The 16382-nt window shown below is 38.9% G+C and overlaps 1 protein-coding gene across 4 annotated transcripts in view; it reads left to right on the top strand.

The window, feature by feature from the left end:
* Nucleotides 1-16382, top strand: part of DENND1B (DENN domain containing 1B) — a 266602-nt gene that overhangs the window by 173930 nt on the left and 76290 nt on the right. For all 4 annotated transcript variants that reach the window (XM_060091461.1, XM_060091462.1, XM_060091460.1 and 1 more), the window contains one exon: nt 5964-6065. In XM_060091461.1, the coding sequence (XP_059947444.1) occupies nt 5964-6065 (102 nt within the window). The remainder of the gene's footprint in view (nt 1-5963; nt 6066-16382) is intronic.

Here is a 16382-nt window from a genome sequence, read left to right as displayed (position 1 = left end):
ATATTAATTCAATAACAATAACTTCTCTGAAGCTGAACATAGTAATAGGGTAGGAAAAACAGCTCCATTTCATCCATATCTTACCTGTGCCTTGATTATCCTATAAAAATAATTCAAATAGTAACTAGTGGGTATTTATTGAACACACAAGACACAAGGTACTGTGTTGGGTGCTACAGGGAATGCAAAGATGTACATTTAATACAATGCAGAAAATGAGTGCTAAAAGAAAGATACAAATGTCTCTGGATATTCGGAGGATGGAGAATTTACTTCTAGAGGTAAATCCCGTGGTCCGTATGGGCCAGATTGATGCCAGTGGAGGGCAGTTATGAGTAATTTAAATGCCGTCAGGTAGGAGTGACTTGCACTTCCTGGCACCCTGCAGGGATGGCGCCCTTTTTCTTCCCAATCATTAGTCATTATACAAGTGACTGAGAGTGACATTGTTCTGTGGATAATCATGACTCAGTAAATCAGTGTGAGCTTTGGTGTTTTTACTCTTGTCAGCGGCTCCTCATTGTAGAGTGCTGGTGTGTTGCTGATTCATCCTTAGAATGTGTTTGTTGACTGACATACTTAAATGTAATGGTGAGCAGTACTGGTGGTGCCTTTCTGGAAAGTCTGGTTCTCTTCCCTGTAATAAGAACTTCATTCCTACTCTGCGACGCATCATATTTTCCTTATGTCCTTCCATGCTCCTTTGTGTGACATTCCAGTGCAGTAATTTTGGTTTTGACTCCATTCTGTTGCCTCATGACTGCTCCATGAGCAAAAGAGTCAGTTGCTTGACCGTCATGTCAGAATTTTCCCGTGAAGAGTTTTTCTTTTCCACCTTTTAATGTTTCTACCTGATTATTCTGTGTCTCCACTGAACTCTATATTTATTTACTTACTTTTCTGTCAATGAGCTCTATAATTTTAAGAAATTAATTAGATTATAGATGAGTATTTCTCCGTTGCATAAATCTTCGTCCCTCAGTAGGGTGATCCGCTTAACTTGGATACCTAGCTCTGTGCAGCTATTTCCTAAATATAGGTTAAACAACACATGTTCCAAGCTTGACTTTCTAGCTTGTGTTGTGTACCTTCAGGTGGCCTTCAAGCACCCTGCCGGCCTTCACTGTCGTAGAGGCCCTCCCCAGTCTGTACCGGCTGGTGTTCTCTTCAGAGGAAGATTGCCCTTAGCTAAATGGGCAGGGCCTTCCAGGCATCTCACCTTCTCCTCCACCCCTCCCACCGAGAGGCCCAGGTTCAGTGACTGAGCCACACAGGAAGCGGGACACTGGCCTTGCCTCAAGGCTGGGTGGACTCTGCCGCAAGATTAGTGCTTTTCCATGGGTTGACTCTGAAGCTGGTCTCCACATGAAACCAGCACTCTTGCCTGTCTTTCTTCCCTGCCGTATCCTGTTCCGCTTCGTACCTATTTCCTGAGAATTCTCCGCCAGCAAATCATTTGAACAAGAATCCCTGTCTCAGGCTTGGCTTAGAGCCCAAGCCGAGACACAAGCCACAAGTGATTTTACCAGATTCTTATTAAACCTGGTTTTTGTTCTGTATTCCTAGTCTTTAATAAACAATACCATCTTCTGATCCTCAAGCTAGAAATCTGGGAGTCATCTTTGATCCCTGCTTGTCTTTTTCTTGTGCATCTGTGGTTCTTAAACTTTTTGTCTCTGGATGTCTTTATACTCTTAAAAATTATCAAGGACATCAAAGAACTTTTGTTTATGTCGGGTCTATCTATCACTATTTACCATATTAGAAATGAAAACAATATATTTTAAATAGTTATTATTGATAGTTAATTTCAAAACAATACAAACCAATAAAAAAGGAAGGAGAAAAAATAATTTTTAAAAATGAAAAGGTAAAAACACAAACCTACTAAGCTTAACATAAAACATATTTTCATGAAAAATAAGTCTATTTCTAAACAAAAAAGTTGGTCAGAAGAATGGCACTGTTTTACATTTTTCCAAATCTCTTTACTACCCAGCTTAAAAGAAGCTGGCTGGATTCTCACATTTGATTCTGCTTTCAGTCTGTTGCAATATTGCAAATTATGAAGCCTCTGGAAAACTCAGTCGGATCGCGTGAGAAAATGAAAGTGAAAGGGCAAATAACACCTTAGCACTAGTATGAAAATAGTTTTAGTGTTGCAGAGCCTGTGAAAAGGCCAGAGTCCCTGGGCCACTCTTTGAGAACCACTGCTGTGTATCAGTTGATAAACAGGTCCTGTTGATTTTGCCATGAAATGTTTAGTAGCGTAACCAACCACATCAACTTCCAACTCTCACAACCTGGGTTAATCTACTTAAACTTTCTAAGCCTCAGCTTCCTCATCTGTAAAATGTAATAATTATCACAGCTTATTGTACTTTTACAGATTACACGGTGTGGAATAAATAAAATATTTCATGGAGTCTTGGATACCCAGAAATGGGATAATTTGGAGGTTGAGAGCAGAGAGTGAATCCTGCCTCTGACAGTGCTGTGCAGTCTTGAGCAAGTTACTTAAACTTGGTTTTAGTTTAGTCATGTATAGAATATGATGATAAGAAGCTCGAGCTTTATATGAGTTAATATGTGTAAGGTGCGTTACCACAGTGCCTGGCACGTAACAAGTATTACGCAGTCATTAGCTACTGTTACTACTGTCAGCGTAGTCCTCAGTGCCCTATAAATGGGAGGTAACGAGTCATTGCTCTTTCTTCCTGTCTGCTGCCTAGTTTACCTTTTCCTGCCGGATTTATCTTGTGCTGTGTATTGATCTGCCTGTTTCCATTACTTCCTCTTGCCTGTGCGCTCTCCATTCCAAAGCACGTACGCACGCCTCTTTGAGCTGCTTGAGGCCCTCAAAGACGTAACTAATGTCTTAGAATGAGGCTCAGGCCTTTTCCAGGATGGCTCAACCTGCCCTTTCTCTCCCTCTGGTACTCTCTGTAACCCATGTCCAGTAGCCACTAGGCCTCAGCCAACCTCTTATGATCCCACTTTGGTGCTTTCTCTAATTCACACCCACCCCAAGCACACGACCCACGTTTTGTCCATGTCTGTCCTCTCTCAAGACTGTCTTTTCTGTCTGTGTTTCATAAAGCTTCCATTCGTTTTCAAAACCAGCTCACATTTCCTCTGTGAAGCCACAGATGCCCCCAGATTAAACCTTTCATACTGCAGGCATAAACTGGGAATTTGGTGGGCAACACTGGATGTGTAGTCACCTTACTTGGAACAAGACAGGTTTTGAGAAACCGCTCAATCCTAATCCTGATTTTTCATCAGATCGTAAATAAACCAGAAGATCCTAAGCAGAGTTCCTTCTTACCTCGCCATCCAATTTGACTTGGATTGAAAAGGATCTGCTCCATAGGATACACCCCAAGGAAGACAGCAGTTGAGACTCTTGTGTATTAATACATAAAACTTTACAGCATTGTTAAACAAGCCTTATTTTTCTTTCCCCTGAGAGAAAATTTGAAGATGTGTCAGGGCTTTGTCTTCTTCGTAATCATTGAGATTCTTAGTGAACAAACTGTTGATCAATGAAAGGTTCAGTTGGAAGCTTTTACCGTGATGGTTGTTATCAAGGATGGGGGCGGGGGCAGCACGTCTGAGCTTTCTCTGCCTCTTCTCCTGACAGATTGCAGGCAATTGCTACAAGATTAGTGAGGAAGAGTTCTTCCAGGCAGTTCACGTTGGCCGAGGACTAGTTACGCCCACCTCTTGAGGAAGAGTTGGTAGACTTTGCTCCTACCGCTTCTCCCTGGAGACTTTCACCCCCGCTCTCTGCTCCCTCCAATCAGAAGAAATGCTTGTAACATCAGAAGTCTAAGCTTTTCAACTGGAGATAGAACTCTGTATTTGAGTTGAAGACTATTCTGCAATGTTAATGACAACTTTTAGACATATTACAGACTGTAATAAAATCTCTCTCACATGTTTGGGGGTGAAAAGTCCATCAGATAAAAATTAAAATTATCAATAGTCCTGATTTCTTTGTTATAGCAGTGATATAGTTGGAACTGCCATTAGAGGCAATGATTTTGTTTATTTTTAAAATTTATATTTGCTTTGGAAAGGATAATATGTCATACAGAGCAAGGCTTTAGCTTACTTGCTATTTCATTTATTCACTTATAAAACATTTATTGGGCTCCCAGTGTAACTAGATATATTGCTGATATTAGGGGTTCAAAAACAACAGATCTTTACCTTTAACAGGATTCCTTGTTTGTTGTTTTTCCCCCATTAGATTGTAAGTTCTATGATAGTGGCAAATATGGTGTATTTTTGATTATCTAAAATATATTTATGTAAATTCAATTCTTAAAGTATGTATTTAAAAATCATTCTCTAGCGCTTAAGAATGGCAACAATCTATATGAAAATGTATAATGTTAGTTTTATTATAGATAATCAGCTGATGGCTGGTCTAGCATCAATTAATAGATTATCGAATTGTCGTCTCTAATTCTTAGTTTGAATTTTATTTTCTTCCCTTTGTAGCAGTGCTGTCAAAGAAAACTTTCTGTGATAAAGGAAGTGTTCTGTATCTGTGCTGTCTGATACAGTAGTCGCTTGTGGCTGCTGAGCATTTCAAATGTGGCTGGTGCGACTGAGGAACTAAATTGTTAGTTTTAATTTTAGTAAATTTAAATAGCATTAACTGTGCATAACGGCTGCTCTGTGGAGCAGTGCTTTAACTTCCGGCAGACAGTGTAACAGCTGAGTTACACAGATTGTTAGTCCCATTATTTATTCATTCAAGAACCAGTTTCCAGAGTTTTACTTACAGACACCTGTAATCAAGACGTAATTCTTTCTTAAAATTAAATTATAATTAATATTTTTTCAAAGTTCTGTTAGAAGGTGGACAAGCTCAGTTTTTTCCTTTTTACCGCACTGTTAAGATTGCTACAAGGTTTACTATAAGGACCGAATCATTGTCGCTAATCTCTGTTTTCATTTTGATCGTTAAGTCACTTATCCTCCTCTGTGTTGAATGGGCAAGAGGACCATTCAGGCTGTGGAGGGGAGCAGCAGGTGGCGGGGGTCTGCCAGTGAGAGATGATTCCTGGGGTCACTTGTGGGAGTCTGTGGAATCTGAGTTTGGAATTAAAGTCCTCACGATGGAGGAAGAGCGGCTAACAGCCCAAAGCTGCCAGAAGACACTTGCCAAGTTGTGATTACTTAGCAAATAGGATAAGTTCAGGCACATGCCATGTGAGGCTTATCCTAGAAAGTATCCAATCAGAATTGTATTTGCAATCATGAATAGAATGTGATTAAAAGACCTTTTAATTAATTCAAAAAGAAATTAGTGATCATCCTATAAACGGCAAAAAGCATGCAGCAATTTTGATGGTAAGAATGTTTTCTAATCAGAATGAAATACAATTGTTGGACTTGTTCAGATTGTGTGCATTTTTTTTTTGCGGTTCGCGGGCTTCTCACTGTTGTGGCCTCTCCCATTGCAGAGCACAGGCTCCGGACGCGCAGGCTCAGCGGCCATAGCTCACGGGCCTAGCTGCTCCGCAGCATGTGGGATCTTCTCGGACCGGGGCACGAACCCGTGTCCCCTGCATCGGCAGGCGGACTCTCAACCACTGCACCACCAGGGAAGCCCTGTGTGCAATTCTTAATACTCATAATCAATCTAATGATATTAAATCTTTGTTTTTAGGGGATTTAGTCTTACTGTGAGGGAGTGAAAGTGACCATTTTTAAGAGCCCAAGGGATCCTTGATTAGGAAGCTATAGCAGAAGCTTATCGGCCCGAGGAATATTTCTACCAACCTGACCTCCAGCCATTATGTGTAAGGGTCTCACTCCCTCTACACTCTGAGCACCTTGAAGTTGTGTGTCTTACACTCCTGTGTGACCCCCCAGGTGCCTCTTCAGATAGGCTGGTTTGTACCGACTTTCTGTTGACGTCCCCGAAATTCTTTGTTTCTATCCAGGGTGAGCCCATCACGTTCTGTGAGGAGAGTTTCGTAAAGCACCGCTCAAGTCTGATGAAACAGTTCTTAGAAACCGCAGTTAACCTCCAGCTTTTTAAGCAGGTAAGAGTGGACCTCCACATTTTGTTCTGTAACAAGTTTACAGAAATGTAACAGAAATTTATAACACTTTTTTGTCACTGTAAAATTATGTCTGAACTTTGCCATTAAAAACTTCCTCACTGAAAGTTGCTCAGCTGATGGTCTCACAGAGGAGAGTATCCAGCGCAGCAGAAAAAGCAGTAAGACTGGTTATGTAAGGCATCTTAGAAGGGCTTATCCTAGTGTGCTAGATGGGTATGGTAAACAAACTGAGTTGTTTTTTATTTTTACATCTTTATTGGACTATAATTGCTTTACAATGGTGTGTTAGTTTCTGCTTTATAACAAAGTGAATCAGTTATACATATACTTATGTTCCCATATCTCTTCCCTCTTGCGTCTCCCTCCCTCCCACCCTCCCTATCCCACCCCTCTAGGTGGTCACAAAGCACCGAGCTGATCTCCCTATGCTATGCGGCTGCTTCCCACTAGCTATCTATTTTACGTTTGGTAGTGTATATATGTCCATGCTACTCTCTTGCTTTGTCACAGCTTACCCTTCCCCCTCCCCGTATCCTCAAGTCCATTCTCAATTAGGTCTGTGTCTTTATTCCCGTCTTACCCCTAGGTTCTTCATGACTTTTTTTTTCCTTAAATTCCATATATATGTGTTAGCATATGGTATTTGTCTTTCTCTTTCTGACTTACTTCACTCTGTATGACAGACTCTGTGTCCATCCACCTCATTACAAATAGCTCAATTTCATTTCTTTTTATGGCTGAGTAATATTCCATTGTATATATGTGCCACATCTTCTTTATCCATTCATCCAATGATGGACACTTAGGTTGTTTCCATCTCCGGGCTATTGTGAATAGAGCTGCAATGAACATTTTGGTACATGTCTCTTTTTGAATTATGGTTTTCTTAGGGTATATGCCCAGTAGTGGGATTGCTGAGTCATATGGTAGTTCTATTTTTAGTTTTTTAGGGAACCTCCATACTGTTCGCCATAGTGGCTGTACCAATTCACATTCCCACCAGCAGTGCAAGAGGGTTCCCTTTTCTCCACACCCTCTTCAGCATTTATTGTTTCTAGATTTTTGATGATGGCCATTCTGACTGGTGTGAGATGATACCTCATTGTAGTTTTGATTTGCATTTCTCTAATGATTAATGATGTTGAGCATTCTTTCATGTGTTTGTTGGCAGTCTGTATATCTTCTTTGGAGAAATGTCTATTTAGGTCTTCCGCCCATTTTTGGATTGGGTTGTTTGTTTTTTTGTTATTGAGCTGCATAAGCTGCTTGTAAATTTTAATAGGACCATCCCAGTGCAATCCAGTTTATAAAAACGATTTATAAATATGTAACTTTTCAAGCTTTGTAAAACTTTCCATAATTACAAATTGAAATTTCAGAAAAAATTTATAGTCCTTCTGTGTGTCTTGATTTCTGGCTCAGAAAATAAAACTGTCATTTCCAAAAGCAGCAGCCTGACATCAGATTTCAGAAAGTTTAGATGCAGTGTCTCTTTCATCCCACTGTGTGATCATGGCAAGTTTCTTAATTTAGGCTTGCCATAGTTTCTGTTTATGTAATTTAAATTAAGTTCTTAACACTTACTTTTCTTACTCCACATGACAATTTTAAGTGTAAAGTTAGCTATGTGAATTCAACATTTAATGAAGACCTACAGTGTGTCATAAACTGTGCTCGGGGCCAGGGTGCAGACATGAATAAAAACTCAGTGATGCCCTTGAGAAGCGGACAAGTTAATAGAAATTCCTTTGTCTGTTAAGAGGAAAGAGACCAAATAACAAAATAAGCTTCAAATTAGATAAGTAAAGAAACCAGCATGGTGAAAAAATCCAATACTATTTATCTGTATTCTGAGGAAGTTCTAAATAATGATCTGAGTTAGAAGAATGCTCTGTGGGGATATACCTGTCTTCCAATATGTGAAAGTTTACCTTAGAGAAAGGGTTAGATTTGTCCAGTACACAGCTTTCAGGAACAGAAAGAACCAGGTTTGGTGGGTTTCCAGGTTAAAGATGTCTTGTGAATTTCCCAGGATGGAGCAGGCTCCCTTTGGAGCTCTCTGTCCCTAGAGGGCTCCGGTATAGACTGAATTACTTCCCAGTGTTGGAACAGGATCGAGTGATGGTCTGTAAATGCTGAAGTGTAGAGCACAGTGCAGTCCCAGGCTAGTCGTCCAGTGCATGCTTGTTGAGTTAAATATCAGTGCCCTTGCTGTGTTTTTGTCTGTCAAGAGGAGATAGTTGTACCTCCCATTGTCAAAACTGAGTTGTGAAGCTCAAATTATATGGAGGTCAAGGACTGAATGGTTGGGTAGAATGACGTAGTACTTCCCTTTCTGAGATTCTGTAACTAGAGTCTTATCGTTTGATAAAGTTCAGACATGGTCTTTTTTTTTTTTTTTACGTAACTACAAAAAGCATATATATTTTAGGAGTCAGGTAGAGTTGGGTTAAACCAACCTTGGCTTTGTCACTCAGTAGCTTTTTGTTCATAAGTATCTGTTTCTTTTTCTATAAAATAGCAAGTATCGTACCCTGCCCCACAGGTTGTGATACAGTTTATGTGAATTAACACCTGTGCACTCTTGGCTCGACAGTGCATGAAACTTTGTGGAAGCTCATAAATTTTAGGGTCTGCCTCATCCTTAGAGCAGTTACATTAACAAAATACATATCTATGCAGGATTTTTTAAAAGTATAACTTGGTCAAAAAGGCTAAATGTAAAATATGAAAATGGTCAAAGTAGAACCGATTATAGGACAACTTGGATAGTTTTACATATACCAATTGACCGTGTTCTTGAACTTGATACTACTTTATGAACCTTAAGAAAGAGATAGTTGAAGGTATCCCTGAAAGGACTTGAGATTCTATTGACAGCGTCACAAAGTTGTAAAGGTGAGTCAGGTCCAGCATCCGAGGTGCCGACAGTACAGTGTTGTGTGCTTTGGATGTGTTAGGAGTGTGGATCTCCTGCTGATGTTCTTACCACACACACACAAACAGGAACATAAATGGACACGAGGAAACTTTTGGAGGTGATGGACATGTTTATTACCTGGATTGTGGTGATGGTAACAGGAGTATATACATCTGCCCAAACTCAGCAAATTGTCTGCATTAATTATGCGCATTTTTTGTATACCAGTTACGCTTCACTAAAGCTTGGGGGGAAAGGGAAAAAAATAGGAATCGATTGATAAAAATGATTAACATAGATGAATTCTCAAAGACACTACTGATCTTTCTGAAAGAATATAAAAATATTTATTAGGTACAAATGATTAATATTCCTGACCATGAGTTTGTGATCCATTATGGGTCAAGAACTACCCAGGTCCTCTCTTTATTCGATAATTCTTATGCATCAAAATTGAGAGAACATTAACCCAGGAGAGAAGCATATAATTTTAAGGTAAGCATTAAAGTGAACTGTAATTTCTGATAATATGGCAGGGAAGGATTCGGAGCTCACTTATGTACTGAAACAATTTAAAATGCAGAATTTGAAAAAACATCGTGTGGTGAGGGTCACAGGAGACAAAGTCCAGTGCTTACTCTCCAAGATGAGAAGTGTGATAGGAGATTCAACTCCCATAAATCTGGGAAGACTTAGTGTAAAGGTAAACAAGAAGTAAAGGTGCTCCTTCCCTTCAGCCACTTCCTGAGGATTGTCCATCTGAAACTCTGGCATGAGTGGAGGGGAGGAAAGAGCGCTGCTGAGAAGTTGCCACTCACCAGCATGCACAGGACTCCGAAGCCTGAATTAATAATTTCTGATTTGGTCTGACCAAACTCAAGTCAAGTGTAAAGTTATCCTGACTGTTAGTGCCCCCAGGCAGAAGCAAATACGCATCCTCCTTGAGGAATCCACCTTCATCCAGGCATCAAGGAATTCTCCCAGCTAAGATCCCAAAGAGAAATTTCACTCTTAAAAGTCATTAGACATACAGGGAAAACAAATCGTGAACCAGAAACAGCAGACAGAAACTGACTTGCAGAGACTTCAAATACTGGATGCAACAGAAGTAGAATCTAAAATAGCTGTGCTTAAGATGTTCAGAGAAATAAAAGACGAGCTTTAAAAATGTTCAAGCTGTAAAAACTTTAAAGAATGTAAAGACAATTTTAAGAATGTAGCAAATAAACTTCTGGTAAGGAAGCATGCATGTAATTTAAATGAAAGGAAATTGATGTATTAATAGCCAGTCAGATCTAACTAAAGAGGGATTTGCTGAACTGGAAGATGTGAAAAAGAAGTTATCCAGAAGATAGTACAGAGGCATAAAGAAGTAGAAAATGTAAGAGGTTAATAAACATAAAGGGTGGAGTGGAAATGTCTGAAATCCATACAGTCAGTTCTGAAAGGAGCAGACAGGAAGTGGAGGAGAGATGCTGGTTGGAAGGACAGGGCCAGAGCCAGTTACACGCATACTTTATAAATTCAGGAAGTCCCACATCTCCAAACTGAGGAAATAAGAAGAAATCTACACCCACACAGCAGATTCAGCTCTAAAACATTCAATAAAGAGGAAATTTTTTTAAAAGAGAAAAAACATTACTTTCAGAGAGCAAATACTGACAGATGACTTCACATCAGCAGCAGTGGAATCCAGAAGATACTGCCATATCTTCAGTGTGTTGAGAAAAAATGCCTAGAATCCTACACCAACTAAAATACCTTTTAATTGCAAGAGTGCCATGAAGACATTTCCCTGCTAAAGCTGAGTTTGCCCTCTGTGTTGGCTTTCATGATGTGTCCGCTTGGTGAGGCCGCGGCCCCCAGTTACTTAATCAAATGCTAATCTAAGTATCGCTGTGAAGGTATTTTTACATGTGTAATTTAAACCCCTAATCATCTGGCTTTAAATAAGGAAGATAATCCTACATAAGCTGGGTGGGCCTGTCGGAAGCAGTTGGAAGGCTTGTAAAACAGGACTGAGATGTTCCTGAAAGAGAGAAGTTACACCTGTGGGTGGCAGCATCGGCCGCTGGCGGTGGTCCCACCTGCCCGTGGTCTGTCCTTCCTGACTGCCTGTCCTATGAGTTTCTGACCTGCTTAGCCAGCCCTCATAATCCTGTAAACCAGTTTCTTGTAATAAATCTCATATGTATATATGTATCTGTCGATCTGTCTCTTAAATCTTTTACTGGTTCTGCTTCTCTGGTTGAACCCTGACTACCCTACCAACAGGAGAAAGAAATTCTTAAGGAAGTACTTTAAGAAAGTAATTCAGAGAGAAAGTTTTCTCAGATCCAAGATGGAATGTCTGAAATGCAAGAAGGAAGAGCAAAATAAATGGTAAATATGTTAATTAAATTTAACCAATATTTACTGTGTAAGACAGGCCGGTTCTCCCGGAATCAAATGGTTCCACTTCAAATTCCAAAAAATCCCTGTTTTGACTATGGCAAAAGGGAGATACTCTTCAGTCTCTTTTTTAAGGCCAGGATAACCTTGATTCTAAAACCTAAGACAGCATGAGAAAAAAACATTATAAGCCAGGCTCACTTATGCCCACAGATGCAAAAATTTAAGCAAAGTATTTTCAGCTAATTCTAACAAGGTGTAAAAAGGATACTGCTTCATGGGCAGGTTGACTTTATCCCAGAAATTAAATGGTAGTTACACATTAAGAAATCTATGAATGTAATTCACTACGTTAACTGATTATAGGAGTAAAATCATTAGATCATCTCAACAGATGCACAGATTTTTCATAATATTCATGAGAGTCATGATAAAAGCAAAATGGCATGATTAAAGATATTTTCAATAAACATCATACTTAAAACACTAATGTTTCCCTCTGAGAAAGTTTCTATCTGTTACCATTGGAACCCCTCACATATATAATTTAGCCAAAAAAACCATAAAGATTTAGAAAGTAAGACACCAAACTGACATTATTGAGTATAAAGACAGGTTACTTAGGACATAAAGAAATAGCCTAATAAATTTGACTTCATTGAAATGAAGAGCTTTTGGCCATCAAAAGACTCCATATCTGCAATACTTTTGAACCACCCAAGAGTTTAGAAACTAGAATAGAAAAAAACAAACTCCCACATGTCAGTAAAAAACATATATAATTGTGCAAAAGGTTTGGATAAGCACATGCAAATGAAGAAGGCTGAATGGCTAATAAAGATATACAAGATGCTCCACCTCATCTGTAATCAGAGAACAGCAAATAAAAAACATAATGAAATACCACCTCACACTCACCAGACTGGCCCAGTTTTAAAAACCTGAAAATCTCAAATTTTGGCAAAGACATGGAGCACGGGACCAAGTTTCAGCTGTTGAAGGGAGTGAAAATTTGCACAACTTATTGACAAAACACTTTGGTGCTATGACTTAAACTTCAGTTTCTTTTGATCCAGCAATTTCACTCTAAATTGTGCACCAAAAAGTCATGTACTAAAATTACTCGTAACAGCAAAGTACTGCTGGTAATCTTAGACAGTCATCAGTATTAAGATGAATAAGTTGTTACATTCATACAATAGAACAGCTACACAACAGGGAGATGAACGAGCTTCAGCAAAACTAAATGTGAATGAATTAAAGGAACAAATCACTGAAGATATGATGAGTGCTTTTATGTAATAATGTTCAACAGCGAGGAAAACTAAATAATGTATTATTTAGGGAAACGTGATGAAACTATAAAGAAAGACAAGGAAAGGATAAGCTGAAAGGATTATGATCTTTTCTGTAGGGAGGAAATGTTCTGGTCGTTGGCTTTGTCATTATTAATTAGGCTATTAACTCCTTAAGTTATTATTATTTAAATTCCTTAAGTGTTGTATAAAAACATATATATATATATTTTCACTATTTCTGGATTCGCGGGTAATAGGCTTTGTTTTCACTGACAGCTGACTTCTTACCCTCTTTAGACCTCAGTTACTGCATCTGTAACATGAATTAGACTAAAAGGTCACCAAGTCTGAGATACCTTTCGGCTCTAACATTCCATGATACCATGGAATAAACATGGCTTAGACAGATGATAGGAAGTTCCATTTGGATAAATTCCTCTTTAGATAATGGATTTGGAAGGAATCCCAGAAACCACTTCTTAAACCCATGGCTCTGACAGCACCTTCTTTAGCTTGCAGCTTTACAGAGATTTAAGCCTTTATTTTTAGGTCTCTTCCTTTTGTTTCCTATTACACTAACCCAGCAGAGGAAGTTATTTTCTTAGGTATTGTTTGTTTTTAAGGCCATGGGAACTAAAGTTGTTTCTGCTCATTTTACTATACACGCCCCATGGCCAAGGACCGTGGCTGAACTTAGCGTGGAGATCCCAGAGCTTCATGCAGACCACAAACCTGTGGGATGTCCATGAATACAGACTCTCTGTTCGCTGGCAGCCTAGGTCACCGTTGGACATCTGGAGCTCAAATATATTACAGTAGATACATTTTTTCCACAAAATAATTCTGCTTGTCCATATTCTAACTTTATCAGAGTGGAAAATGATAGGGAAATTCAACTTGGCAGAACCTCTTTTAGTGTTGTGTCCTCATAAGATAATATAAACGTGTCTTTCTCAAACCTTCCCATCCAATAATGTTCTCATTCTGCATCCTGGAAGAAAATGCTTTTTTTTTTTTTGGTTTGTAATTTTTCTTTTCTTTTTTTTTTTAACATCTTTATTGAAGTATAATTGCTTTACAGTGGTGTGTTAGTTTCTGCTTTATAACAAAGTGAATCAGCTATACATATACATTTATCCCCATGTCCCCTCACTCTGGCATCTGCCTCCCACCCTCCCTATCCCACCCCTCTAGGCCATCACAAAGCACCAAGCTGATCTCCCTGTGCTATGTGGCTGCTTCCCACTAGCTATCTACCTTACGTTTGGTAGTATATATATGTCCATGCCTCTCTCTCACTTCATCCCAGCTTACCCTTCCCCCTCCCCATGTCCTCAAGTCCATTCTGTACGTCTGCGTGTTTATTCCTGTCCTGCCCCTAGGCTCTTCAGAACCTTTTTTTTTTTTTTAGATTCCATATATATGTGTTAAGCATACGGTATTTTTTTTTTCTCTTTCTGACTTACTTCACTCTGTATGACAGACTCTAGGTCCATCCACCTCACGAGAAATAACTCAATTTCGTTTCTTTTTATGGCTGAGTAATATTCCACTGTATATATGTGTCACATCTTCTTTATCCGTTCACCTGTCGATGGACACTTAGGTTGCTTCCATGTCCTGGCTGTTGTAAATTGTTTTTAAAAAGAGTGGGTGTGTGGTTTCTCCTGCGAGGGTAGCCTTTGTTTTTACAGCTGTAGTGAATAGAAAAGAGTCCTCACTCTGCTCTTAAATACTTACTTATTGGCGTATTGACTAGTAGTACTTCTTAGAATACTCTTGTTCTTTTTATCCGTAATACAACATTCTAACTTTTTCCCTTTCTCTAGGCAGTTCCTCCTGGGCCCTTTATCATTACGCTTGCCTCTGTCTATACCTTGAATGTCTCTGTCCTCAGACCTCTACGTCTCTAGCTCATACCAGCTCACTGGGCTTCCTTATGTAGGACCATACATGCATTAATTACCTATTATGATAAGTCCTAAACGTATCTTTAGCCTAGACCCATGCAAATGTATACATGCATGTATGCATATACATACACTTCCATACAAACATGTGCATCGCCCATATACATACGTGCATCTGCACATACACACACATACTGGCCCCTCCTACACCCCTTCTTTTGGGAACTAATTCTGCCCTGTTGCCTAAACCAGAAAATTAGGCATCATCTTTTCTCATACCATCACCACGAACCTTTCTTGCACCCAGTTTCTAGTTGTTTACTATGTTCTGTTGATTCTGCTTTCTAAATATTAGATTTACCTATTTTATTCTCCCCCGTTTCAGTGTCAGTGACTTGTTGGGTAACCGGTTTGTGTTCTTTCATTTAGCCCCCCTTTCAAGCCCTCCTCCAGTTTGCTTTGAGAGTATTCTTTCTGAAAAGCATATCTTACATATTTATTTCTCATTATATCTAGGGTGATGTTCACACCCTAGCCTGGCACACAGAATCCGTCATCTTCTGGCATTTGTCTCTCTAGTTTTTTCTCTAATACTTCTCTAAATACCCTTATTGCAGCCATTCTGGATGTTTGCTCTTAGGTCTCTGAAAATGGTTTCACCTCTTTATGCTTCTCACTTGAATTGTAATGGATACTTAATAAATAGTGAGAGAATAAATGGTCATTATGAATAAATAAAAATAACATTTGTTGAATATTGACTTATGCAGGGTACTGTTTGAGTGCTTTATCTAGACTAGTTTAATCTTCACAATGACCTACTTTATTACTGCCACTTTGCAGGTTATAAACCTAAATTATGGGGAGGTTAAATAATTTGCTAAGAGTGTACACAGCAGCTAGTATGTGGTAGAGTTAGGACTTGGATCCACAGAGCCACTAAGACTTACCATCCCTTCAGGGGTAAAGGAATGAATAAATGCATGTATGCTTGTTGCCTTCCTGTCTTCTCTGGCTTGAACGCTCTCTCTCCATTTTACGTTACTCAACTCAGTCATTCTTTAAGACTTGGTTCAGATGTCCCTTTTGCAGGTTCTTGATCTCTCAGTCTTTTATAAATTCCTTGCCTGTTAGCATCTTGGATTTGTACCATATGATATTTGTTGGTTTGTTTGGCTCCTTCTTGAGTTGTAGGTTCTGTAAAGACAAGGATCATTTTTAAAGTGTTTGTATCCTAATATCTAGTATATAGTAGACACTTAATATTGTTAAGTAAAGAAATCAAATAAAAACTGCTATTCCTGTTAAAAGAAATAGGCAGGAAAATGTCTTTATGATTTTGGTAGATGATGAGCTCATAAAATTGAATATAATGAATATTTTATAAGCTCTTCATCTGTTTCATTTGGGAAAATCCAAGCATTGTAGGAGTCAGGTGTTTCAACTGAGTGGTGTCTGTAATTTCAAACCTAGAGTCACTTAATGATATAGTGTGTAAAAGTGAAAATTTTTCAGGATCCTCAGCGCTCTCTGTATTTTGTGCTACGACCCACTTTCTCTGACTTCATAAGATATTGGATAAAAGGAGTGGGTCAAAAGCCAAATATTTTTATTTTATGTTAGCTGGAGATTTTAGAAAGCTTTTAACATAAATAATAAATTCTTATACATTTCTATGTTTTCCTATTGATCTTTTTTGAAAGAAGCATGATAGTTATTTATGGTATGTCATCTATGGTATGTCATCTATAGCTAAGATCAACACATGCATTACTAG

The sequence above is a fragment of the Mesoplodon densirostris genome, chromosome 2 (genome assembly GCF_025265405.1).
Source record: "Mesoplodon densirostris isolate mMesDen1 chromosome 2, mMesDen1 primary haplotype, whole genome shotgun sequence".
Taxonomy (NCBI): domain Eukaryota; kingdom Metazoa; phylum Chordata; class Mammalia; order Artiodactyla; family Ziphiidae; genus Mesoplodon; species Mesoplodon densirostris.
The sequence above is the reverse complement of the archived record's forward strand: the minus strand, read 5'-3'. Positions and strand labels throughout refer to the sequence as shown.